We start from the raw sequence: 25,749 nt of genomic DNA, 5'->3' as shown, positions 1-25,749 counted from the left end.
GTTTAATTCACATTTATACTATAATTTACATGATTTTTACATCATTGTAATGAACACACTTTTTTTTATTATTTAATTTGTTAATCCATTGGATTAGCCAAAAACAGAATCTCCTGTTATTTAATCTATTAAATGTTTCTCAGTAGTAATTTCCAAAATGATATCATGATGATGATAGCAGATTTTATCTAGAGATATATTGCCCCTTCGAGCATCATAGTTGCGCTAATAACATAAAATCCATTTAATTTATCATTTATTTTATGTTTTTCTTTTCCAGAAATGTTCTCCTGGTTACTACAGAGATGGCAGTGGGCCTTTCCTGGGCCGCTGTGTGCCCTGTCAGTGCAACGGCCTGGCTGATGAATGTGAAGAGAAGACAGGGAGGTGCCTGGTAAGAAACACACTCACTCATCACCCTTATTAATGACATTATGACCACAGGCCTAAAGTGCTGACACCCACACAAACCTAAAACCAAGAGTGACTACACCTGGCCCAGCTGCTCCAGTGTGTGAGCCACAGTTTAGTCAGAGTCTAGACCTCTCACCTTTGGGGTACATCTGTGGGCACATAGCTTTGTGGTTTTTATATCAGCGCATCAAAAGCCCCCCTCGCTTATTATTCTCTTTGATGGGGGAATAATTCTTTACATACTTCAAATTTCAGCTATCTTGGTTGTGTGATTGTTATGCAACATACTCAAGACCAGGCCTGTGTGTGTGTGTATGTGTGTGTGTGCAATGAGTACATGGATCCACACCCTAGCAGCTCAAAGCCAAATGGACACAAGCAGGCTGAACAAACTCTCTCTCTGATTGATTGGCAGGGAAATATCTTTTCCTCTTTGGCTTCAGATGTTTGCATTCCTGCTTCAGTGTAATAAAGGACTTGATGTTCGGTCGAGTTGGTACAGCCTGTGTGTGAAAAAGCAAGCCGCAGTGCACACTCAGTAGCTGAGTTTTGTTTTTTTTATACATTCCCTGTTTGGTATTTTTGCTTGTTCGCTCGCTTCATTCTTCACATATGGTTTACAAGTGGTTTAATGAATACATTATATCATTTTCAGAACTGTCAGTACAACACAGCTGGGGATCGATGTGAACGCTGTAAGGAAGGTTACTATGGCAACGCGGCTCAGAGGACATGCAGAGTTTGCCCCTGCCCATTCAGCGTGGCCACAAACAGGTGGGTGAAAAACAAACAAACAAAAAAAAACACGTCCAAACAGCTGTACTATAATTAAATAGAAGAATTAAAATTTTCAGAAATTCACGATCATGATCTTTCTATCAATGTGCAGTTTTGCAATAGGTTGCAGAGAAGTCTTTGGAGACTTCCAGTGTATATGCAGAGCCGGTTACACTGGGGACAAGTGTGAGAGGTGAGTGTGGACACAAGCTAAATAATGATGTTGAAAAACTGATGCAGATATTGTGTATTTTAGAAGAGTCTGAGTTTATCAGTCATTATTCTCTTATTTGTCTTTCCCATAGCTGTGCTCCTGGTTACTATGGTGATCCACTGACACCAGGAGGAAGTTGTCGGCCTTGTAACTGCAATGGCAATGGTAACAACTGTGATCCCAGGACTGGAGGTTAGTTTGTGAACTTAACAATGCATGAATCCACTTTTTAATTAGCTCAATTGAGTTGTACTGTTTTTAAAACATTATATATCATCACAAATTTCATTTAAATGCTTTTCTCTAGTTTGCAAGAACACACTGGAGCCAGGCGACACAAACACTGATGAGAACTGCCAAGGTGATAAAAACAACTGAGGTCCGCCATTGTGACATGCAGCTTACAATGAATGATCCTTTGCTAATCCAATCCTCTTTTGTGTTCCAGAGTGTGATAACTGTGCCCAGACTTTACTACACGATCTAGAGAAGTTGGATGATGAGCTGGGAAAAATCAAGGGCCAACTGGACAACGCCAATGCCAGCATGTCCTCTCAGGACAGGCTGAAGAAGCTGGAACAGGCCCTGTACGACACCAAGGTAAAGATATCAGCGTAGTGTGAAAGCTGAAGATAGGTGTGAAGATGAAAAGGAAGAAGAGCGTGTAAAGATATTTAAGTGTCATAGATTCTGTGTAGACATAAAAGTCAAATGATGCCAAAGCTTGATGCCAAATGTATTGTCGCAGGCACAATGAGATCCATTGTTTTTTTTTTTATAATTTGAACTTTGCACATGTTTCCGACACATACACACAAACAGTATGGCACAGGATGGGTGTGCTTGTTCAAACATTTGGGATTCCTGCCGATATACAATCTCACTGAATTTGGCTGACAGCCTGTGTGTCGACACAAGTTAGAAACCACACCATTAGATGCCATTGGATGTTTGTCGCACCGACCTGCCGGTTCTTGTTCTCTTATAATCTTATAATCTATTTTTTTTCTTCATCTGAGTGTGCCTTCATGAGGCACAAATATAATTCCCACAGCACGATTTGAAAATGACCCCTATCAGCCTGAAGTCTTGATACACTAGACTTCATCTGAATATGACTTTGTGCAGCTTCATTTACCTTCCTGTGTTTTTTTTCAGATTCTTGTCAACAAATACAGCACCACCATCAACACCCAAAAATCTAGAGTCAACCAGCTGAAAGATGACACAAAGAATCTCTCAGATGACATCAGCTCCCTCAAAGACAAGGTAGAGTGCTGGAGACGAGGCCTGGCATTTTATTAAAATATCAGCATATAGTAATAAGTGTGTAAATGTGTATTGTCGGTCTGCTTTTTTTTTTAATTTAGGCAGATGAAAGGGCTAATGAGGCTGACATGGCTGTGGAAGATGTTGAAAGAACCCACAGGAGGGCTAAAGATCTGGACTCAGAGATTCGAAACACTCTCAAGAAAATCCAAGGTGAAGGGAAGCTTTAATTAAGCAGCACAACTCTATCCTGTAGTGACTTAATATCATGTTTTTAACTATCTTAATCTCCATTTTCTACTGTTTTCTGCATTTATGTTTGGTTCAGCAACATATGTAGCTGATCTTTATATTTAGTCTAGTAGTTTCCAATAAAATTTAAGGGCACTGACTGTCAGAGCCTAAATATTTGCTTTAACAAGTGTTTTTTTGTGTGTGTTTGAAGCGCTGCTGGACCAACTAAACGAAGGCAGTGGAAGTGGTACCCCAGCACCTGGTGGAAACCTGTCTAAAATGCTAGAAGATGCTCAGCGCATGGTGGATGAGATGAACAATAAGAACTTCACCCCTGAAAAGAAAGCTGCTGACAAAGAAAGAGACGAGGCCAAGAAACGTAAGATACATGAATCTCTGATGTCGAAAGATTTAAACATCACTGCACACCAGCTGATTACACTTTCATTCACCTATTCTGCTCTGTTTTCTAGTGCTAGACTACATCAAAACTAATGTAAGTAAGCAGTGTGACCAGAATGAGGCTGCAGCAAAGAAGATTCAGGGCCTTTTGAAGGATTATGAGGACAAGCTGAAAGACCTGGACAAAGCTATCAAGGAGGCAGCAAACTTGGTGAAAATAGCCAACACCCAGAATGGACTGAATGCTCAGGCACTGAGAGATCTGCAGGTATTAACTCACAAGTAGTTAATCAGTTATAAGAATCACGTGGGCTTGTTGGTTAATGGTTAGGAAAGAAATAGCAATGACGGTCATATTTATACATGGGATTATGTATGTCAGCACAGCAATGATGACATGGTTATAAGATCAAAGTGTATAGCATAGTATTTACACAGCTGTACTCTAAATTTACTTTCTCCCTGCAGGAACGCATCGAAGACTTAAAAAAGGACCGGAAGGTAGTCGAGAGCAAGATGGCCATGGCAGAAGATGAGCTGCAGAAAACACAGGATTTGGAGAAAATGCTATCCAACAGCAAAATGGTACGCTTGACAAACTGTAGCCTGCATGTTCTTTTTATCTAAAATATTCTCTGCACGCTTAACATATCTTGTGTTGCATCTCAGCATCCAAAGAAACCAAAATATTTTGATGCACTGTAGCTATGTTACTATTACTACTAGCTATGGACTCATCTCTGACCTCACACTGAGTCATCAGGTCTTAACATGCCTTGTACTTATCATGATTATAATGCCTTTTGTGCTCTGCGGTGAGTTAAATAGCATTTCCTGCCCTCATGATATAACTTCATCCTTCTTCTCTGCAGGAATATGAACAGCTGGCAGCACAAATGGATGGTGCCAAGACTGACTTGACCAAGAAGGTGAATGAGATTTCCAAGGCTGCAGCCAAGGGGGACATTGTGGAGGCAGCAGAGGAACATGCTAAGAACCTCGCCAAGCTGGCAAAGGACCTTGAGGAGTAAGTCTTTTGTGCAGACAATAAATAAACACACAAGCTTTAATCAGTGGATTTGGTTGATTCTGGTTCAGTTCTTTTCAAATGTGTGTTTTTATGTTTTGTGTGTCCGTTCTCCATGTGTCTTGGGTTTATTTTCTTCCTTGTTATCATGTATTACAGTACCGTGAAGAATGCAAGTGGACGCAGTGAAGTGCGTAACGCCAAAGATGCTATTGATGCCTACAAGAACATCACAGATGCAATTAATGCTGCTGAGATTGCAGCTAAGGAGGCCAAAGATGCAGCAGACAACGCCTTGAATGTAAGCCACAAACTTGATACCTTGAAGTAACTGTACTAGCTTCTTGGAATAATGAATATAACATTTGAGAGTCACTTTAACCAAATAGTTTTTTCTTCTTTTAGAATGTAAAAAAACAGAACCTGACAGAAAGAGCCAAAAACCTGAAAAAGAACGGCGAAAACCTGCTGCAGAATGCAAACCAGGCGGAGAAAGACCTCGAAAGTAAGCCAGTCCTACTATTAAACTGTTGTTTTTAAAACAGCACAATAGCTCAGTGGCTAATTCTTGTTTTTCTCAAATAGACGCTGCAAATAACCTTACTGACCTGACGGAGCGCATGCAGAACGCTGACGAGAAGAAGAAAGCTCTTCTGAAAGACCTGCTTGATGCAGAGAACCAATTAAAAAACATCAAGAGAGGTAGGACAAGTCAAGGCGTTATAGGACTAGCATGACTATTTGACTGAGAGTTCTGTTCTGTAGTTCTAGTTCATAATTTCTTTTCGTTTTTCTTCAAATCAGATGACATCGGTAATATAATTGATGAAGCCAAGAGGAAGGCAGCTTCAGCCAATAGCACGGCCACTGACACCATGAACAAACTGAATGACATCAGGAAAGAAGTTGACAAGATCAATGTCAGTCCTTCGGACGCCAACCTGAAAAATGTGTTGGATGGTGTGGACCAGACAGGTGAGGTTTTGAACAGATCTCTACAGGCACATTAGTTAATACTTTTTTAGTGCTTTACGGTACAGAATGACCAATTAAATTACTTTGTACTTTCAGTGAAGGACTTGTTGAAAACTATCCCATCTCTGGATGATAAGATCTCAGAGGTGGAGAACCTGACCTCGCAGTTCTCCACTAGCAACATAACTGAGAACATCAAGAAGATCAAAGAGCTCATTGAACAAGCCCGGGATGCAGCTAACAGGGTAAGGTCCCACTCTCAATCACATCGACCTGTCCTCTGTTTTTCCATGTCTAATGTCCTTGGTTTTGTCTTTTCTCCAGATTGTGGTCCCAATGAAGTTCACAGGTGATGGCCATGTGGAGCTGCGTCCACCAAAGAATCTGGATGATCTGAAGGCCTACACAGATCTGTCTCTGTCGCTACAGAGACCTCTTACCAGTGGAGATAGGGGAGATGGAAGACGCCGACGCAGACAGACCAGTTCCAAAAATGACATGTTTGTGTTGTACCTTGGCGGCAGAGATGTAAGTGACTTATGTATGTGAATGTTTTGATATAGAGATTTAGTTTGTACAATTGCACACATTAACAAACTGTGTTTTGTAGTCTAAGAACTACATAGGTATGGTCCTGAGAAACAACGTGCTGTACGGGGTGTACAAGCTTAACGGAGAAGAGCTGGTGATGAAAACAGGTTTCATCACTAAATCTTCATTTGAGCAGGCCATGTTTGATAGCGTGGAACTACACAGGTAAACCGAATTCTGTTGTATTCAGTGTTGCATGTATACTTTTCATTTTCACTCTGTGACTTACTACGAAGCTCTGTCTGTTCCTTTTTTAACATTTTAGAATTTATCAAGATGCGGAGATGGTCCTCACCAAATACTCCGCCGGATCCTCAGGCAGCCAGCCAATTAAGAAAAGCGAGCAAGGACAGGACATCAAGAACCTCCTGGATCTCACTCCCAATGATATTGTTTTCTATGTTGGAGGCTACCCTAGCAATTTCACTGTAAGCAACAAGGAAATAAGAACAGGAATACCATTATATTGTTTTAGCTAGCATGGGTTTTATTAATATCTTTTGCTTCTCCTCAGCCACCAGATTCTCTCAAGTACCCCGGGTACCATGGCTGCATTGAGTTCTCCTCTTTTAACGACAAAGTCATCAGCCTCTATAACTTCAAAAATGCAGAGAAGATCAATCCTGAGCCTCCATGCAAGAGGTGGGTCCTGGTGTGATTAATGACTAGAGTAACTAGATATTAAAAACATGCTTCTAATCTTTGATACTATTTCAATATTAAGCAAAAAAACAAAACAACAACAATAAACAGGTTGTCTATTCATGTTATTGCCATCAAGTGACATTTTCAGTCTCACCCAACCCCAGTTTTTGATGTCCTCCCTGTGGCATGAATGGATACAGATTCCCATCCCACCCCTTTTTCATCGCTGCCCGAACAAGGGTTTTAAACTTGGCATTAATGCGTTCTAAGTGGCACTTAATACGACCCTGATTCCTGTAGTGATCGGAGTCTTTCTTTTGCAAATGGTCAGGTTGGTTTGTCAGTTTGTTAACCCTATGTGATATCTTTTGCCCTTCTTCGTGCCCACTGGATGGTTTAGTGGTCCCCAGCCCCACTGAGTTGACCCTGAATATGTGGGGATAGAAAAAGGGTAGTCATTTTTTTTGTAATGGGTAATTTTTTGAACACAGACAGACATGTAATCTGCTCAAGTAAACATGTTTAGCGTTAAATTGTTAAAGATGAACAAAGGCTGTGATTTCCTAACTTTTTCTCCTTTCTATCCAGATATAAATCACGAGGGGACACCAGCTACTTTGAAGGCACTGGATATGGAAAAATGAAAATAGATTCTAAACTCTACATCAGTATGAATGTCTACACTCGTTCAGAAAACGGCCTGCTGTTATACATGGAAAATGAGGTAAATGATTTTTTATATGGTTACTCTATAACTCTTAACGTTTAAGGCATTTTTAATAGTGGTTACTCTTCTTTCTCTTCTAAATAGGGCACTTACTTCACCTTAACCATGGAGAAGGGCATCATTTTTCTACGTAGTAATTTGCTTGAAGCTGCTACAGATAATGTGAAAATATTCCCGGTAAGAAGCTTTTTTTTTTTGTTTTCTGCAATCACTCATGTTCTTCCTTGGCAGCTTCCATTACTAAATCAGACAAACACTTGACTAATAAAGAAAAATGTATTCAACTGCATCTTGCTCCACTATAATCTTTTTCAGAGGGACAACTTTGCAGACGTCCTGTTCTATGCTGCCAATAACAAAATAATAGTCCGGGCGAACAGTAAACAGGTAGTCAGCCGCGATCTTCCCTACGACTACAGCAAATTTAAAGAATGCTACATTGGTGGTGCCCCACAAGATCTGAGGGAGAGGTATTTGCTCATTACTTTTCCTCTCAATCATTGCGTGTTGTGAATTAGATGGTCAACCTTTTTACACTTTGTCGAGAATAACTTGAGTTTCTGTTCCTCCTCACAGAGATAACATCACCATGCGGCCATTCAAAGGATGCATAAAGGACTTAAAGCTGAATAGAAATCATAAAACTCTCGATGAGGAAGTGGGCATCAGCAACGGTTGTCCTAAGGATTCCATGGTAAGACATTAATCCCTATATCCCAAACCAGTTACTAACATTCGTATACTGCCCAAACCACACTTAATATGACTTATGTGTGTCATCTAATTAACTGTCCATGTTCTTGTCTAGGTTACACGTAAAGCAGAGTTTAACTTGGGGAGCTCCCTGTCATCTGACCTCGCAGGCTTTAGTCTGGCTGGTAATGTTAGTGTCTCCCTTGGGTTCAAGAGCACAGAGAATCAGGGTCTCATTCTGCAGTACAAAAAGGCGGTCAGTCCTCACATCTACTTAACATTTAATGTACTTAACTGTGACGTTTGAAATCAGATTCTTAGTTGAAATTGGTCCGATTTTAAACTTTTTCTTCTGTTTTTCCAGAGTGAAGGGTTGATGAATATTGCATTGCAAAATGGCTATGTGATTGTCACTTTGAGCAGTGACATGTGGAAATCAAACAAACAATATAATGATGGCCAGTGGCATTATGTGACTGCAAAGAGAACATCTGGAAGGTACGAAAGAGGACATTGATTGCAAATATATAACAAATCACTCTGGCATACTCAATAACTGCTTGAATCTAATGTTTGTTTTGTTTTTTTTCCAAACAGGACTGAGGTTATTATCGACGATGAAGACATAGCTCAGCCGCACAGTGGCAGCTCTTCCACAGCTGACACAGCTGGCTCCTTGGTCCTGGGACAAAATGAGTTCAAAGGCTGCATTTCCAACCTCTACACAAGACGGTAATTTTCTCGCTACATAGACGCATAATTACTACAAGATTTATTTAACGTACAGCTTTTATTGTTGGAGTCATACACTGATTGTTTGTGTATCAGATATCTACGTACTTTGACATATGGTATTTATATTGTATCTGTTATTTGTTCTGTTTGCAGGCCAGATCATCTGTACAAGGCTGAGGATTTCAGCACCTTCGGTTCTTCTGGGAATGTCTTCGTGGATGTCTGCACTGCAGACAGTCCTGCTCAACAGATGCTGGACCGCAGCCCAAAGAGGGTGAGTGTTTGTAGTACATGTCCACACATACTGTAATCCATAGCAAAGATTGTTTTTCTAAACAAGTGGTTCTGTTTTCTTTGAATGAAGTGATATTACTGTTTGTCAAGTGTCAAAACTAGCATGTCCATTACACATGGTGAGTTGACTGTTCACTTGTGCGCTAGTCCACTCACTAGCAGTGAGTCATACCCACCTTTATCTTTGTAATGTTCATGTATTTGTACATTGAATGCTATTGTTAGTGTGTGTTAACATTGTTTACATTATATTTTGCTGCCTTATTTCCAGAGATGAAGAAGAAGGAGCCCGCTGATGCTGACAAGAATCTGATATTCACATGAAAAAGTGGCAGCTTGCACCACAATGCTCTGTTGCTAATGTACACGCTCATTCATCTGCAGTGTACTGAAATAAAAAAAAAAGTTGCATGAACATTCCCAATAATAATAATAAGTATTAAATGTATTGTATCTTTGTCTATTCTATTTAAAAATCCAGTAATTGCAAACTTGTGAATAACAAGCTTGAAATCAACTCATGTCTCTTTTCTTTCTTTCATGTAACCACTTTCTAACATCATTCACAAGCACGTGTCTAACTCACTATTGGCACACCTAATGGAAACACATGCCTGGCTATATAATGATTTAAATCAAAGTATTAATCATTTCAGTTATATTCAATAAACAAAACAGGATTTTGGTTTTCAACATTTTCTGTCCTGTTTTACCAGACAAGATTCATGTAATTTGATTACTGGCATACTTTTATATTCTACTTTTAAGGACATAGAGGAATACAAATTATATATTTTAAACTTGTCTAATTATTTCAAATTAAAACTCATATCAAATGGAGACTGGGCCAGTAAGCCTTTGTGGGATTTTGTATGTAATACTGGGCTACGCAAATAAACTTGTCTTGGCTGAACAACCAAGTCCAAGTCTTCGATCTATTGAAACTCTGAATGGGATCCCAGCATTAAGGTTGAGACACATTTTAATTCTATGTTCACAAAAGCATGACTACACAACTTCTTCAGATCGCTGTGGATCTTGCATGCCCATCATAATTCACTAAGTTCTATATATTTGATTTGGAGGATCCGATTAGGGAGCTTATATCACTACCACAATCTATCCCTGACACACAATAGATTGCCCAAATAATTAATGAATTTTTAGCTACTGCATGAGCTCAGCAATTGTCAGTTGACGCCACAGTACACTACTACGAGAAATTCAGTCATAATTCATGGAGTTCTCATATTACAGATTAATATTATGTAATATCTGTGTGTAAAGTGATTGTTTTTGATGTAAGCCAACCCTCATCCAATATTTGTGTTTTCTACAGTATCAGGCCTTAATGAGCCATTTAATATATATATATATATATATATATATATATATCTGCACATCATCCCTTTATCCTTGAGTGTATGCCCAGCTGAAATCACTCAAATCACATAAGCATCTACCTTCCTTCATGCTCTACTCAACAGTTTAACGAGCACAACTCAAAATTTTAACTTAGTTGAAACAAAACACACACATCTAAGTAAGCAGAACGTTTTCTTGGATGGTGCTACTACAAAAAAACTCCATGGTGTAGTTACAAACCTCAATGTAACTCAAATAAAGCATCTAATGTATTATTTTGTAGCTGAAAATACAGAATCCACACTGACCCACTGATAAACCCACCATCAACTAACTACATAGTATCTACTATCTAATCTATCTAACATCTGCTAACTACATAAGTGATGAGTACAAGGTTATATGTGGCTATTTATCCAACCTACATCTATAAATATTAAAAACTTACATTCTGGTAGTTAACTCTCTTTTTGAGACGTTTCTGGTCTACATAACATTACATATGAAGTCATTTTTGAAGCAAGCTTCGTTCACAATATTTGTTGGTTTTCTCTGCCTTCTATGTCAGTAGACTGAATACATTTGGGTTATGGACCTTTGGATGCACAAAAGAAGATAACTTTCAGGCTTTCAGAATTTGTGATGAACTTTTTCACCATTTTCTAAAATTGAATTGATCAAACTTTTAGTTCATTAACCTATAAAATAACCTTTAGGAGAACTGATGATGAAAATAATAATTAGTCCAAGCCCTGTGTTCATTTTTTCAGTGTAACAACGCATCCTGCTTATCTTTTGTTTCATTGTTTGTGGAGCCGCAATTTAAAACAGTATATGCAGTATTTTATATACATTAACTATGTCATTCTTATACATTGTTGTACCCCTTCATCTTCATTTATTGATATTACAGAGCGGAACCCCTTTGGAGACTTCCCAAAGATGTCTGAACAAACAATGGTTTCAGGGTTTATTTTGAACATTATGCTGAGTTTCTGTTTACGTGTGTGCTGTTTTAGGATGGTGTGATGCAGGTGATAAATGAGAGTCTATCAGAGTGTGCTTTACCAGCCCTGGTTCAACATGCTTATCGTATGGGCGGCCCTAGTAGCAGCCTGAGTTACAGCCTTCCATTCCAGGTCCTGCAACCAAGGTGAGTAAATGGCACCTTTTTACACATGCATGCATGTGGTTAGCAGAGTCTATCATCTCAAGAATCTCTCATCTCAACAATGCAACACTTATGTCAGAGCCAACACAAACAAAAATTAAATATGATGCCTTCCCCCAACCTCCGCAGACCTCACTTTTCTCTAGATGTCAGGACTCGAGCTCCTGAGGGCCTTCTGTTCTTTGCTACTACCAGAGGGGGGCGCTCTCATCTTGCTTTATACATATCCAAAGGCAGGATAAGACTGTCTGTAGGCAAACAGAAGGAGATCTTCAACAGGGAGAAGTACAATGATGGGAAATGGCACTCGGTCAGTGGACTCCTATCATACTAATCACATGTATTATTAAGCCAAATACTTTATTATTTATGTGTATGGTGACTGTTGCCTGTAGATCATATTCAGTTTGGAGAAGAAGAAATTTCGATTGGTTGTGGATGGGATCAGAGCCCAGGATGGCCAGCTGACAAATGCTGAATTGACATCCATGCAGCAATTTGTGTCACCTATGTATCTCGGCAGTGTCCCAGAGTCTCTCCACAAGGAATTGAAGGTAAACAAAGACAAAAAAAAGTACACACAGGCCAATTCTCACAAATATACACACAAAACAATTAATTCGCAAATTATAATGTCTATACATATATTTAATTTAATTAATTTTTTTACTTTTAGTCGAAGGCCCTCCCAAAGCAAAGTGTGTCTGGCTGTATCCGCAATTTTAAAATGAACGGGGCAGCGATGTCAAATCCAACCACAAACCATGGTGTTGGCCCCTGCTTCGAGGGACAGACACAAAGAGGGGCCTATTTCTCAGGGAATGGAGCACATGTCATCATCAGTGAGTACATCTCTGCAATAACACTGTGATGATAATGCAGAAGCATTTCTAATGACTACACTGATCTCTGTCAGCTTCTATCTCTGATCAGGAGGAACATCTGCAACCACAGAATGCTAAGAAATAAAAGTCGTAGTATTATAGAAATATCTGAAAGGTTGCTAGAATAGATTTGAACATAGTGGGGTTTTTTTTATTTTGAAATCAAAAAGGCCGGTATATCCAAGAAAAGGGATGTAAGTGACTGAATGTGTATTAACACTGAGCTATAAAACCATTAATTTCTCACAGAACTGTTGTTTTAGCCTAATTTCTTTAATAAAGGCTTATTTCAGTGATCTCTTAATTTCCTAGGAAATATCCTGAAAAGGAATATGTCTTAATGAGTAATTAAGTTTGATACTAATTACATTTATTTGAATGATTGAGGGGAAATGGAAATTATAGTTACATTAGGAAAAGAGCTAAATTGGAGGTTATAAGCAGTTGTGAATATTCACAGAAATGTATTTGAAAAAACAAAACAAAAAACTGCCAAAATCTTCATAACTGGGAAAATAAAACAGAGATCTGTTTAATTCAAGTAAATATGAATGTGTATGAATATGTTTTAATACTTAGTGTACATCTTAACACAGTACATTTTCAGTATGCTAGTGTTGTACAAACACACAGGAAGGTGAATTTTATATTTTTGCACATCCAACTTACCTGCTGTGCACTGAGTGAAGCAAGTTACACACTAGATAGTAATTGCAACTAATTAATTAAAAGAACACCGTCTCTAGCTACTCTATAATTAGTACCAAATTAGAAAGTCCTTTCAAGGACACTTCCCAGGAAATTAGTTACATGTCAGTTCCTTCTAAGAAAGATTCTCCTTGATGTGTTCTTTTTATGGCTGTCATCGTTTTGATACTTACAGTCTGAAGTATGATATTTAACAATGCCAATGATGATATCTGTTCTGTATTTCAGATGACTCCTTTGTTGTGGACCCCAGCTTTGAGCTGCTGTTTAGTATTCGTCCACGGAGTCCGACTGGACTCCTGCTACATGTTGGTGATTTCAGCAGGAGCCAAAATGGAATTACGATGAGCCACTATCTCAGTGTCTACATGCTCAGTGGAGAGGTGAGGCCTGAATCCTAAGCCCAAAATGTTTGTTTTTGGAAAATAGAGACTTTTCTGAATTGGAACAACACAGCTCTTAGTGTTTTAATAATAATAGCTGTGCTACTATTTAATTTTATTGAGCTGCGGACCTTAACATAACAGAACAGATCCAAAATATCATGTAAAAAGGTGTAATGAGTAAAAATGTGTCTTTACTTAAAAGTGTCATCCCTGTACATGTGAATAAATGCATTGTGTTTGGCTAAAATTTACAGGTAGTGGCACAAGTGAACAATGGAAAAGGGGATTTCATGGTGTCGGTGAAGCCAAAAGCTTCTTTATGTGATGGAACATTTCATAAAATCTCAGGTAAAATGCACACAGTCACTTCACTAAAGACCAAAACTACATTTAGAACATTTAAGATCATTAATATAAATGTTATTTTTGCATTAAATCACTGTCTTGGTGTCTTCTAGTAATCAAGAGGAAAAATGTCATACAACTGCATGTGGACACAGTAGACAATTACAAAATTGGACCACCATCTTCCACTAATACTTTGACCAAAGACTCCTTGTATGTGGGTGGCATTCCTGGTAAGTAATCTGTTAATCTGTGAGTTAATCTACTTTTTTTAGTTTTAGATATGTTTATTCACACATTAAAATATCACAGCAAAAAAACATTACGATATGACAGAGGTCTTCAAAGTGGGAGGCAGGCCTTCGCATGGGGGCTCAAATTTGTTTCAGGGCAGGCTCAGGGAATAGAAAAAAAGAAAACAAATTACAATCTACAGTGAGAGCGGGTCCTCTTCCATGGAGTGCACCATGTTGAACCACCATTTTTCTACAGTAGCCCAGAACAGACAAACCACACCTTGTTCTAGACATGGCCTCTTGCTTTTAATATCCGTTTGGCTAGAGTTTTTTTACATGCTTGAGGAGATTTGTATTTGTTTAGTTGCACACTAGATCTTTAAAATATAACTACATATAAATGTAAAATACTTTTAATACACAATACTTTACTTTAAATGCATAATAAAACAATTCAATAGTTATAGTTAGCATTTCAAGATTTCATTTTCATAAAACAAAAAGTGACAAGGATGTCAAATGTCCCTCAAGTTTATGTCAATTAGCTAAAAATATCAAATACATTTGTAAAAATAAGCTCTAACAATGTAATCGCTTACTAGTTCACCACATGTGCCTTTCTTCTGCAGAGATGTCAATGCAACAGATGATCCCTGTCACATCGTCCTTTGTGGGATGTATCCAGGACATGAGGATCAACAGTGAGCCAGTCTCTTTCGACAGGTTGTCTGGTGTGTTCGGTCCAGTCAACCTCAAAGAGTGTCCGGGCTGAACGAGCGCATCTCACTGCATAATCATTAAAACAAACCCTGGGACCATGTCCACCGCCAACCATGTGCAATCTGTTACCAAGACAGAGAATGTGTTTGTTTGTAAGAATGTATATATTATGAGGAGTGTGTTTCAATGTGCGAGTGTGTGAGACTGTATGTGTAATAGAGATATGAGCAGCAGCTTACAGGTTCATAATATTTGCTGCTCGGTTATACTTTTCTGTATTTATTTTGTGATAAAATCATGTATCACGGCACCATTTCACAAATGCGTATTCTAACAGATGTTTTACAATCTGATGTGTTGGTCCATTCATTTCCTGTCGACAATCAAATGCTACTGAATATGCTTGTGATTGGTCAGGGCTGCAATTTGAGCAACCCAGCACTTTAAGAAAACAAATGATGCCTTTTTGTGATGGTGCTTTAATGGAGATCAACATTATTAGTTGATTTTTTTTGTTGTTTTGTTGGAAGTTTATACTAGAATAATTAAGTTTACACCCGTGGTGCTCAGTTCAGTAACATTTCAGGCCTCATATCCACATGCCAGCATGTAAAATCTGGATTTGAAACTGGTTTAACAGAGATTGAGTCTTCACACAGGCCATGAAAATCACTTTTTTTCCCATTTTGTATTACTGTTATTCTCAATTTTCCATTTTGCATTCCTTTTTCATGCATGAGGATGTTCTGTGTGGCTGCTGACATCAGTTACACCAGAAAACAGCATGTATTGAATTTTATGGAGCGATGTCTATGAGCTGAAAAAACAATATAAGTCTCATAAGTCTGGTCAGTCATGTTTGGGACCACTTAGCCCACAAAGTTGAAAGTAATATGATAAAAAACCAAAATGTATTTGATGTGTTTGAAACTCCCCAGAAAATGTTTACTTACCTGCTTTGTACATTTGTGGAATTGTGTGATATGAGAAAATATATATATATATATATATGCATGAAGATTGGATAGATTTTTACATGCATTCCTGTCTTGTGACCACTGGTTTGTAAACCATTTTGTAATCTGTTCATTAAGAGAAAAAAAAGCTATAAAAACCTACCTGACCCTTTGTGAAAAAAAGAGTAATTGCCCCCTTTGTTAAATCATGAACTAACTGTGATAAAACTATTTTTTCAGTTCAATTACACTGTTCACACCTAGGCCTGTTGAATCCAGAAATCACTTCAATAGAACCTGTTTGAATGAAGCGAAGTATGCTGAGAGATCTCAAACAGCAACACATCATGTCGTGATCTCAAGAAGTTTAAGAAAAGATGAAAAAAAGAAAATCATTGACAACTGTCAGTCTGAAAAGAGTTACAGAGCCATTTCTAAAGTTTTGGGACTCCTTATATGTATTAAGACATTTTTCGAAATTTTTGAAAAGGTCTTATGTTTAATATTGGTGTGAGGAAATTGTGATTCTACTGTGTTGGAATACAGTATAAAATGTTCATTTGTCTCCACACTTGTGCCCACACTTTTGTAGCAGAGTGGTTCAGCTTGAACTAGAAAAAGTTAGAGGTTAAGTGGTGGTCAGTTATGACCCTCTCAGTCAGGATTTTCCTCTTACCACACTTTTTATCCTAAGCGATACTAATATTTTGAATCAGAATCAGAAAAGGCTTTTATGCCAAGTGCGATTTTACACATAGATGGAATTTGTTCTGGTCGCTGGTGCATGACAAACATTCTCTAAATAAAAGAAAGATAAAGAAAATCAAGTATTTAAAATATAACAATATAAATTTACATACCCAATATGTTTTAAAAATAGAAAGAGCATAGCAAGTCATATCTTCAGCATTGCTTCTTGAAGTACCCTGGAAGTAGTTAAGGGTTCGATATCTTGCTCAAGGGGACCTCGGCATTGCCTAGGAGGTGAACTGACACCTCTCCAGCTAACAGCTCAACTTCTATACTTGGGTCCATGCTCGACCAAATCCCTATAGACTGAGCTACTTAGACTTACACATAGATGTACACATGTAACTGTAATGTCTTATTATTAATTTATTTTTACTAATTCGCTTTTGGTGGAATGAATGGTTTTAATGAAGTGGAAATCATTTGGGCTCTGACAAGTAAGTAACATAAACTTGGAGGATCCTTTGCAGCCTTGACTGCAGAAACCATAGACATATATACATATATATGTATATATATGTATATATGTTTATATGTATATATGTCTATGGCAGAAACAACCACGCCCACTCCGATGCTGCCTTCACGGACTTTTTTTTTGAAGTGGTGTGTAAAACTTGCAAAAGTCGTGCGTACAGGTGCAGCGCCAAAATTAATGACCAGTCAGATTCTGTGACCTAATTATTTATTTAAGTATATTTAATATTTATCACACTCTTACATACCAACATAGCGGTTAGTTACTGTCACTTCTAATCGCTGTAAAGAACAAATGAATCCCACAGATACAGACGTTGACGCAAATATACGATTTTTAGCTATCAAAGTAAAAGTGAAAAATAAATATAAACATAGAACAGAATGTTATGAAAATGTCCTTAAAAAAAATAAAAATATGACGTAAAAAGAAAAATATCAAGTGCAAAAGGAGAAGATCCGATGAGAGAGGCGATATTTCCGACAGCACTGAAAGGCATCACGTTTCCTGCCTGCGCAGGAACGCGCGAGCCACCGGTCAGGCGGCAGAATACGGAACAGCGACACGAGCGTTGGACAAACGGCTAGCTCACGCGCTCATGTCGTTAAGTTATTTGAACCCGTCCGCTCGTGCGAGGCTATAAATATGACCGCGTTTGCTCAAAAGTGCGCCACTGGAGGCTGAGACTGTTCTGCAGTGTGAGTGAAACTAAACGACACAAACACACGGCACGGTACATCACCTCCTCCTCCTCCTCCTCCTTATACAGTTCCTCGCCTCCGGTATCGGGTATCTCAATGGCGGACCCCAAAGCACCAGCCCCGGGTAGGGTGGAGGATGAGAAGACCGACCGTATCAACGACGCAGAGCTGGCGCTGAAAGGAATCAATATGCTGCTCAACAACGGATTCAAGGAGAGCGACGAGCTCTTCAGGACGTACAGGTTCGTGAGCTATCTTTCTGCTTCTGTGTGTCACTGATGGATACTTTAATACTCTCTGCAGGGGGGCTGATGGATGCAATAACAAGGGTAACACGAGTAGTGCATCATTTCCCCCACAGCACTGTCACTGCTTAGTTTGCAAAACAAAAACCTCAACATCTCTGTCACACTGCAAAGCACCATATGATCAAGTCACAAGCAGGGTGGATCTTGTTTGAATACCCTGAGCAAATGTCTACACCCAGGATGTGACTTGTGATGCACAAACAAGTCTATTGACTCATGGCAATGCTGTCTTTATAGAAGCAGGGTTAGGGTTCATCTCATGCCACCGACTGGCTTTCACTTACTTTAAATGTGTCATCTTGGTGCATGTAGTTTCTTCACAACACAACCACAAGTCAGCTATTGTGGATGGATGCACCTGTTATTTAACTGGAGTTATCCCCACATCCTTTTGGGGTCAGGACCCTCCGTCATCTGAAAGGATGCGAGCCAATTTGTCACACATAATGCTCATTTTCCACTTTGTTTGTGTGTGTTTTTGAAAGAATAAGCTAAACTATTAGTCAAAGTCAAAGTCAACTTTATTGTCAATGCTGCTATGTGTACAGGACATACAGAGCATCGAAATTTCGTTTCTCTCTTATCCAAAACAGTATGGACACAAGTATAGTAAAAGATGTAAAAAGAAAAGTGTATAATAATATATATATAGAATAGAAATATACAAATCTAAAAATATATACAGCAAAAGACATCTGTGAGGCAATATGGCACAGTGTAAACAGAGTTATTACTATAAATATAAGTATGGTAATATGGCAGTATGGACAGGATATGGGTTACAAGTAGACATTACTTCATTAAAAGGGGTCACAAGGTAAAAAAAAGGTCAGGACTGACCGTAGTCCACTCGCTGATTGCAGGATTTGTGTATACCTCCTTAAGTCATGCTGTTTTGTCATTATAAGAGGGCTGATTATCTCCAGGCTTAGGCTTTCAGCTTTAATGTTGATGCCACAGAAGGGCAAACCCCTATGTGTCCCGACCCCTGTTGAAAACCTAAATGTCACCTCGACGGCTAATTGCCTTTAGCACTAGGTGTCACCCTGCTTTGATTGCCTCAGCAAAAAAAAATATGGAGGGATGTGAAAGAGCAACTGTCAACCAGCTTGTGACAGTGCGTTAAATCCCCAACCAAGGCCTTGACAGGACATGTGTACCCACTGAAATGATCACATTCTGTCATGTTATGCCTCACCTTGTTCCACAGAATCAACCCTGTGCTTAATGCGTGAAACAGGCTTAACACATTTTTGTTGCTCCACCCACAAACTCCTTTTATGCCCTCTAGATATAACGTCTGTTCACACCGCACATCTCTAATCATGTCACCCGTCTTTGTCTTGTTTCAGGAACCACAGTCCTTTGATGAGTTTCGGGGCCAGTTTTGTGAGTTTTCTGGTAAGTGGAGGGTCAACGTCCTGTGCAATTTTTATATTCACTTTGTGGCCCAAAATGCTGACAAGAAATACTGTAAAATTCCTTTTAATAACCACTTCTGTTTCGTAATGAGGTTCAAGGAATTTCCCTGCCAGGGCCAGACTTTTTTTTTTCTTCTAGCACAAAAACAAGTGTGACAAACAACATATTTATATATGACAACATTCACATCGAATGTCGTTTTATAAACGAGTTTTCATCCTTTATGACGTTAAATTGCATTAATTTAACCATAGCCACTTACAATAAGTGGACTCAAATGCGTTAGAAGACAAAGACAAGATATCATCAAAAGTTGGAAGTGAAACCCTCCGAAATAAAAACAACCCTAACTCGCTTTGTTTTTAACCATATCACGAGGTCTTTCTTTGTCAGCAGATAAAATAAACATGTTTTTGGTACAAATATACCTTAAATTCTTAAACTTAGTAGTAGTACTAGTTTTTGTATCTGGTTGTTTGCAACTTATGTGTAGCGTGAATGGTTGTGTCACTCTTACTGAATGTTGCGTCATTCATTCAACACAGTACCGTATATACTTATACGTATATACCGTATACGTGTACACTGATGGATGCCTATACAGTCTCTCTCTTATCTCTTAAAACACCTAACAAGACATAACCTGTTGGAGTTGGCCGAGGCTACAAGAAACCTCAGCACTCTGCACATATCACTCTCAAGAAAACCCTTTGTGTGTGTGTGTGTATGGTGAAGCCTGGAGCATGCCAGTGGAATAAATTCAGATTTTATAGTGTCTAATTAAAATTAATTTAGTGCTTTTATATTAAACTAGCATGTAAACGATGCATCATAAAACCCAATGTCAAAAAAAGAACAATAAAAAGTTCATTAAATCTGCCAATTAACAACTCTACTTATTATTCTGTCTTCAAGTAATGAATATTGACTTTGTCTTCAATTTACTCATCATTTTCTACCTTGCAGTGTATTTAACTTGATATTTACAGTTTCTGTTGCGTGATCACTTCAGCTTAAAGACAACTCTCTGTAATTTAGAGATACATATGCGCAGCTAAAAATTAAATGTAGCTTTTTTTTAGTGTGGTTTTTGGTTTTGTGCAGGTGGCTTCATGTAGCGGTTTCGAAAAGAAGGTCATTGCAAATCACCAGCATTTATATTAGCGTAGTTTTATGTATTAAGTTATCAACCTGGATGTGTTTTTTTTAGAACGCCATGATGACCTTTGAAGAGGAGAAAATGCAGACGGCCTTTGAGGACCTCAAAGCGACAGAGCGACTGTGTGAGAGTGAAAACACTGGTGTCATTGAAACCATTAAGAACAAGATCAAGAGGAGCGTGAGTAACTTCTTTTTTTTAACACTTAATTTGATTAGATGTAATAAAATGACGTATGTGACAAATGCAATTTGCCTGAAAAGGAGCATTTCATGTTGGACTGTAATGTCCAGGCTTGTTAGCCTGTTTGTCACATCATCAGTGAGTTTTTTTGTGTGGGCAGATGGACTCTCAGAGGTCGGGGGTGGCTGCCGTGGACCGACTCCAGAGGCAGATTATCATTGCAGACTGCCAGGTTTACCTTGCAGTGCTGTCTTTCATCAAGCAAGAGCTGTCGTGTAAGGGAACATTTAGTAGTTGTTGGTATGAATACTGCACATATTTTGAACTTTGCAGATCTGTAAGCTGAGTTTTTAATTTTACCAGATGCCATTGCAAACGATAGCACATTTTCTGACCTCAGTTTCAATCTCACGACAGCGTACATCAAAGGAGGCTGGATCCTCCGTAAAGCCTGGAAGATGTACAACAAATGTTACAGCGACATCACACAGCTGCAGGAGGGAAGCAGACGTAGAGCGTCTGAACAGCAAGCAACGCCACCTCCATCTCTGTCCTCCTCCTCTGACCTGTCCCACCACAGCCGCTCCTCCTCGCCCGGGCCGAGCCCATCCCACAGAGTGGACGGCGTCAGCCCCGAGGCTCTGGACCGGCTAAAAGGTTCGGTCAGCTTCGGTTACGGCCTCTTCCACCTCTGTATCTCGATGGTGCCGCCGCACCTCCTGAAGATCGTCAACCTGCTGGGTTTCCCAGGCGACCGCCTTCAAGGCCTGTCAGCGCTCACATACGCCAGTGAAAGTAAGGACATGAAGGCCCCCTTAGCTACGTGAGTATGTGAGTGAGTATGTTTGTGTATCTGTATTCTGGCTGTAACTGAAACATGATCCAACTAATTCAGTTGTACAACAATTTGACAGTAGAAGCATCATTACTTTGTGAGATGATCTGTCTTGTGCCGGTTGCTGCTATGACTCATGCCATGAATGAATATTACTGATCTAAAATTACCTGAACGTTCACTGTTTAATGTTTAATTAGCTTTTCAGCCATATGGGATTGACCAAATATTTACAAATACAAAATCTGTGAAATGCTGAGCATGAAGTTAAAAGTCATTACAACTTGTTCTAGTTTTTTACCAGATGGTGTCAGCTTTACAAAAAAAAAAAAAAAACCTCTTATTACAGTCTCTGTGCTTCCCTCACAGCCTGGCCCTCTTGTGGTACCACACAGTAGTGCAGCCCTTCTTCGCTCTAGACGGCGCAGACACACAGGCAGGACTCATGGAAGCCAAATCCATCCTTCAACAAAGGGAGGCTATCTATCCAAACTCCTCCCTCTTCATGTTTTTCAAAGGCAGAGTTCAACGCCTCGAGGTAAATACATCTTAAGAATAGACCTTATTATCTATGTTCCTGACTTGAGGAAGCTCAATAATAATGCCTATAAGTCACGCTCAACAAAAAACCCCTTCCCAGTGCCAGATCACTAGTGCCTTGACGTCCTTCCGTGATGCCTTAGATCTGGCCTCTGACCAGAGGGAGATTCAGCACGTGTGTTTATATGAAATAGGTACTATTTTCCCGTCTCAGATTTCAAACCACCATACTCAGCACAAGTCTGCATCGTAAATTCTGATTGTTGAACATTTTAGGTTGGTGTAGCATGATCGAGCTGAACTACAGAGAGGCCTACAAAGCTTTTGAGCGACTGATGACTGAGTCTCGGTGGTCCCAGTGCTACTACGCCTATTTAACTGGAGGTGGTAACAGTAAAAGTGAATACATTTTACGGCCGTTTCTTATGAGTTTGGTGTTGGATTCTAATCCGTATCATGTGTTTTTGTGTTACACAGTGTGCCAGGGAGCCACGGGTGACCTGGAGGGAGCCGTCCACGTGTTCAAGGATGTTCAAAGACTTTTCAAACGCAAGAACAATCAGATAGAGTTGTTCTCCATGAAGAGGGTGAGCATGGATCCAGCTGATTGAGCAAATTTTTGGTGCAAAATACAATAAAAAATAAAAAAAAATCAGGGAAGTATGTTTGTACACATGTTATCAGGCCGAGAAGCTAAGAAGCACCAGTCTGTCCAAAGAACTCTGCATCCTGTCTGTGATCGAGATTCTTTATCTGTGGAAAGCTCTGGCCAACTGCTCAACCGCCAAGCTGCAGACGATGACACAAGGTACAAGGTTTTGTGTGTGTGTGTGTGTGTTTTGCAACCGTCATCTGTTGTTGTGTCACTGGGTGTAGCTTAACTTTCTTCTTCTTTTTTTAGTCCTCCAGGGAATTGACGATGCCTCATGTGCAGGCCTGAAAAACCTGCTTCTTGGTGCCATTAACAAATGTCTTCATAATACCAAAGATGCCATTCAGGTACACGCGTAATTAATAATACAATGTTTGGGGCTTGGAAACACGAGGCACTGCATGATACACTGTAGTTAAAGGACTACTACACAAAAGCCAATACTGTCGTGATAAGACCTATAACTGATTTTATGTGGTGTGTCAACTGATTTTTTTTTAATTTCTTTTCTTTTTTCATTTCTCGCAGTATTTCCGTCTGGCTGCGAGGGATGAGGTGGGTCGCCTGAGCAACTCTTATGTGCAGCCCTACTCCTGCTATGAACTGGGCTGTGTGCTGCTGAACACACCAGAGGCAAGTTTTTTTTCAATGTGTGTGTAACAGAGAGAGAGAGAGAGAGACTCTCATGTCTACATAATCTAAACATTTTATTCTCTTTTTCAGTCTGTAGCGAGGGGCAGAATGCTAATGCTTCAGGCCAAGGTACAGTACAGTAGATTTTTTTTTCTTCGTTCTACATATTTGTGCTTAACACTCATTTTCATTTGCTCATTGACTATATAAACTTAAAATGCTCAGTTGGAAGTTCTTCTCCAACAGGCCTCATTATTGGTTTACTTCTGACAGATCTGTAAAAGATCTAAGATTAAATAAATGTATGAAGGCAACGTGCCTGATAACTTATTTAGATGAAGTGTTTTGATTTTGTCTTATTCCTGCCTTCAGTCAAAAATTTTAATCAATGTCTCTCAGGATGTGCACCCACTGACAGATCAATACGCTCACTGCCTAATCAGACAATAGCACACCCAATAAAAGAGCGGTGGTCCTGCTGCTTGGTTCCCCTTGAAGTTAGTGAACTGAGTACAGCGGCTCGTCTGGGTCAGGGGTTGATGGTGTCACAGCAGCCGGAAAAATGGCTGCCAACAAACTGTATAGACTGTGGATGTAGCCTGCATGTCTAAAGAGACGCTTGTTTCCCACCCTGCTGCTGACCCAAAACTAAAACACTGCATCTTATGGAGGGGTGATGCTCATTTGCCAGACATTGATGTTCTTGAAATTGTTGAGTGTGGCTGGGTGAAGCTATGCCAGGTTCTTGTCACTATGTCTTTGGAGAGCGGCCAGTGAATCGGGCTTCCCCTGCGCCGCTGCCCCATGTTGAGAAAACCAACCATGTTCTGCACCCTCAGGGAAAGGGAGACCTTGTACTTCACCTCGTTATTTTAGGTAATGTGTATTTGTGCTGTCTGATATCACTGAGGTCATGAAACAGCAGGCCACACCTCATCCAGACTGAGCTGAAAGGATGCGTCTGAACACCTTTTTTAGTAACGGAAAATTAACCTGGTGACACCCTGTTCCAAATTTGATGAAGGCTGTTCCAAGAGGTCACATCAGTACACTGCACAGTAAGTTGTACAGTAAACAGTATCTGCATTACCTGAAGTTCACTGGGTGCAGCCTCACCCACCTGAATTAACATCTGAGCCGTCTGGTGCTGCAGCAGCATTGACTTTGTTAGTGGATGGACAGCTGACATTGACGGAGCAGAGTTCACAGTCTCTGCTGGCCAACTCTTCATGCCTGAGCAGATGCAGCAGTGTCTGACAGGAGCACAGCAGGAGCCGGGCAGCAGGCTCTCTGCTTCTTTTAATGGGTTTGCTACTAAATGATTGGGCAGCGAGTGCATTGATCGGCCCGAGCGTGCTGACTGCAAAGCTTGTTAGAAGGCAGAACGCAAATAAAAAAAATAATACTTTCCTCACTGTTTTTTGTCTCTTTTTTTTTCATGGATTATGCAGGAGGACTACTCTGGCTACGACTTTGAAAACAGGCTCCATGTTCGTATCCATTCAGCTTTCGCCTCGATGAGAACTGAAGCTCAGCCTTGACATTTTATCTGCACCTCAGAAAGAACTGGAAGAAATGTCTTTATGAGAGCCACACCATCATTCTGGTCATTAATGCTACACTGTTCTAATTTATTTTCACATTCTGAGCCAATGTATCATTTTAAAACGTGTGCAATATACTGTAAATGTTTTATGGGAGAACAGTTACAATAGGGGGATTATGTTACGTTATTTGCTATAAATTAATACATTTGAATTTTGTTGTTTACATTAATTCCAAAACTTGATGCCAGTTAAATCAGGTGAAAATCTACGGACTCATTTTGAAAAGAATCACTAATATTGCTTCCACAGAGGGACAATTTTGCCTCTCATATGGAGTCAAATCAGGTCAAATAGAGTAATGGCACATATCAAGTATTAATGACAAAGTGACGACTTTGAGAAGCCAATATTCTTACCATCTCTGTGTTGGTTGGTGATTTTGACATTTGTGCTGTAAAGGCTTTGCTAATTCATACACATGAGTACAAACAGTTTTTTTTTTTTAGTGTAGTCCCTTTTTTAAGTACAGTTGTTTTTAAATCAGTGTAAATATGTCTTGCACACAAGTTTTAATAGATATGCCAACGTCATGTTGTGCCACTATGCACACACAGTGCTACTCTGCTGTAAACTGGTTCTCCTTTTTATTGTTTGTTTAAGATAATTAAAATGAATATTGTAAAATGGAATATTGTTTTATATCCACTACACTTAATTAGGTAACAGTGTGGGACACAAAGGTATCCTTGATAAATATACTGCATTGTGCAACA

The 25,749-nt window shown here is 39.4% G+C and overlaps 2 protein-coding genes across 7 annotated transcripts in view; both read left to right on the top strand.

The window, feature by feature from the left end:
- LOC104918308 (laminin subunit alpha-3) overlaps positions 1 to 16,448 on the top strand; it is a 52,970-nt gene extending 36,522 nt beyond the window's left edge. For 3 of the 4 annotated variants that reach the window (XM_019262255.2, XM_027290799.1, XM_019262254.2), the window contains 37 exons: positions 281 to 394; positions 1,070 to 1,188; positions 1,304 to 1,384; positions 1,497 to 1,597; positions 1,713 to 1,766; positions 1,854 to 2,005; positions 2,564 to 2,674; positions 2,776 to 2,887; positions 3,120 to 3,287; positions 3,382 to 3,578; positions 3,779 to 3,895; positions 4,183 to 4,337; positions 4,497 to 4,638; positions 4,743 to 4,842; positions 4,923 to 5,039; positions 5,142 to 5,312; positions 5,409 to 5,557; positions 5,637 to 5,840; positions 5,923 to 6,068; positions 6,169 to 6,331; positions 6,418 to 6,545; positions 7,137 to 7,272; positions 7,360 to 7,452; positions 7,591 to 7,745; positions 7,852 to 7,969; positions 8,084 to 8,224; positions 8,333 to 8,466; positions 8,566 to 8,700; positions 8,857 to 8,977; positions 11,382 to 11,515; positions 11,663 to 11,843; positions 11,929 to 12,087; positions 12,210 to 12,375; positions 13,354 to 13,508; positions 13,766 to 13,859; positions 13,970 to 14,089; positions 14,722 to 16,448. In XM_019262255.2, coding sequence (XP_019117800.1) covers positions 281 to 394; positions 1,070 to 1,188; positions 1,304 to 1,384; positions 1,497 to 1,597; positions 1,713 to 1,766; positions 1,854 to 2,005; positions 2,564 to 2,674; positions 2,776 to 2,887; positions 3,120 to 3,287; positions 3,382 to 3,578; positions 3,779 to 3,895; positions 4,183 to 4,337; positions 4,497 to 4,638; positions 4,743 to 4,842; positions 4,923 to 5,039; positions 5,142 to 5,312; positions 5,409 to 5,557; positions 5,637 to 5,840; positions 5,923 to 6,068; positions 6,169 to 6,331; positions 6,418 to 6,545; positions 7,137 to 7,272; positions 7,360 to 7,452; positions 7,591 to 7,745; positions 7,852 to 7,969; positions 8,084 to 8,224; positions 8,333 to 8,466; positions 8,566 to 8,700; positions 8,857 to 8,977; positions 11,382 to 11,515; positions 11,663 to 11,843; positions 11,929 to 12,087; positions 12,210 to 12,375; positions 13,354 to 13,508; positions 13,766 to 13,859; positions 13,970 to 14,089; positions 14,722 to 14,864 — 4,986 coding nt within the window. In that variant the 3' untranslated portion in view covers positions 14,865 to 16,448. Of the gene's footprint in view, positions 1 to 280; positions 395 to 1,069; positions 1,189 to 1,303; positions 1,385 to 1,496; positions 1,598 to 1,712; positions 1,767 to 1,853; positions 2,006 to 2,563; positions 2,675 to 2,775; positions 2,888 to 3,119; positions 3,288 to 3,381; positions 3,579 to 3,778; positions 3,896 to 4,182; positions 4,338 to 4,496; positions 4,639 to 4,742; positions 4,843 to 4,922; positions 5,040 to 5,141; positions 5,313 to 5,408; positions 5,558 to 5,636; positions 5,841 to 5,922; positions 6,069 to 6,168; positions 6,332 to 6,417; positions 6,546 to 7,136; positions 7,273 to 7,359; positions 7,453 to 7,590; positions 7,746 to 7,851; positions 7,970 to 8,083; positions 8,225 to 8,332; positions 8,467 to 8,565; positions 8,701 to 8,856; positions 8,978 to 9,268; positions 9,515 to 11,381; positions 11,516 to 11,662; positions 11,844 to 11,928; positions 12,088 to 12,209; positions 12,376 to 13,353; positions 13,509 to 13,765; positions 13,860 to 13,969; positions 14,090 to 14,721 lie in introns of those variants that run through there. The other variant, XM_027290802.1, reaches the window with a different exon arrangement.
- Positions 16,449 to 17,490: 1,042 nt separating this feature from the next.
- On the top strand, positions 17,491 to 25,660 carry LOC104918296 (tetratricopeptide repeat protein 39C). Of its 3 annotated transcripts, XM_010730001.3 has the most exons (14): positions 17,491 to 17,939; positions 19,358 to 19,406; positions 20,638 to 20,766; positions 20,930 to 21,044; positions 21,187 to 21,592; positions 21,974 to 22,142; positions 22,245 to 22,338; positions 22,421 to 22,528; positions 22,622 to 22,731; positions 22,829 to 22,952; positions 23,046 to 23,143; positions 23,325 to 23,429; positions 23,520 to 23,558; positions 24,881 to 25,660. In XM_010730001.3, exons 1-14 carry the CDS (start codon positions 17,794 to 17,796, stop codon positions 24,968 to 24,970), a joined length of 1,782 nt encoding a protein of 593 aa, XP_010728303.1. In that variant the 5' UTR covers positions 17,491 to 17,793; the 3' UTR covers positions 24,971 to 25,660. The 3 variants fall into 3 exon arrangements, with proteins under 3 accessions (XP_010728303.1, XP_027146110.1, XP_027146109.1); XM_027290309.1 differs by lacking the exons at positions 17,491 to 17,939; positions 19,358 to 19,406; positions 20,638 to 20,766; positions 20,930 to 21,044 and having other exon boundaries at positions 21,428 to 21,564; XM_027290308.1 differs by lacking the exons at positions 17,491 to 17,939; positions 19,358 to 19,406; positions 20,638 to 20,766; positions 20,930 to 21,044 and having other exon boundaries at positions 21,489 to 21,600.
- The last annotated feature ends 89 nt before the right edge of the window (positions 25,661 to 25,749 follow it).

Source organism: Larimichthys crocea, chromosome II, assembly GCF_000972845.2.
Source record: "Larimichthys crocea isolate SSNF chromosome II, L_crocea_2.0, whole genome shotgun sequence".
Classification (NCBI taxonomy): Eukaryota; Metazoa; Chordata; class Actinopteri; family Sciaenidae; genus Larimichthys; species Larimichthys crocea.
Note: the sequence above shows the minus strand (reverse complement) of the source record. Positions and strands in the feature narration are given on the sequence as shown.

What these genes read in the sequence shown, in the direction of transcription:
- LOC104918296 (XM_010730001.3), top strand. Translation starts at nt 17,794, where the DNA reads ATGGCGGACCCCAAAGCACCAGCCCCGGGTAGGGTGGAGGATGAGAAG. An exon ending in CTACGCCTATTTAACTGGAG is followed by an intron (nt 22,529 to 22,621) that starts GTGGTAACAGTA and finishes TGTGTTACACAG; the next exon opens with TGTGCCAGGGAGCCACGGGT. An exon ending in GCTGCAGACGATGACACAAG is followed by an intron (nt 22,953 to 23,045) that starts GTACAAGGTTTT and finishes TTCTTTTTTTAG; the next exon opens with TCCTCCAGGGAATTGACGAT.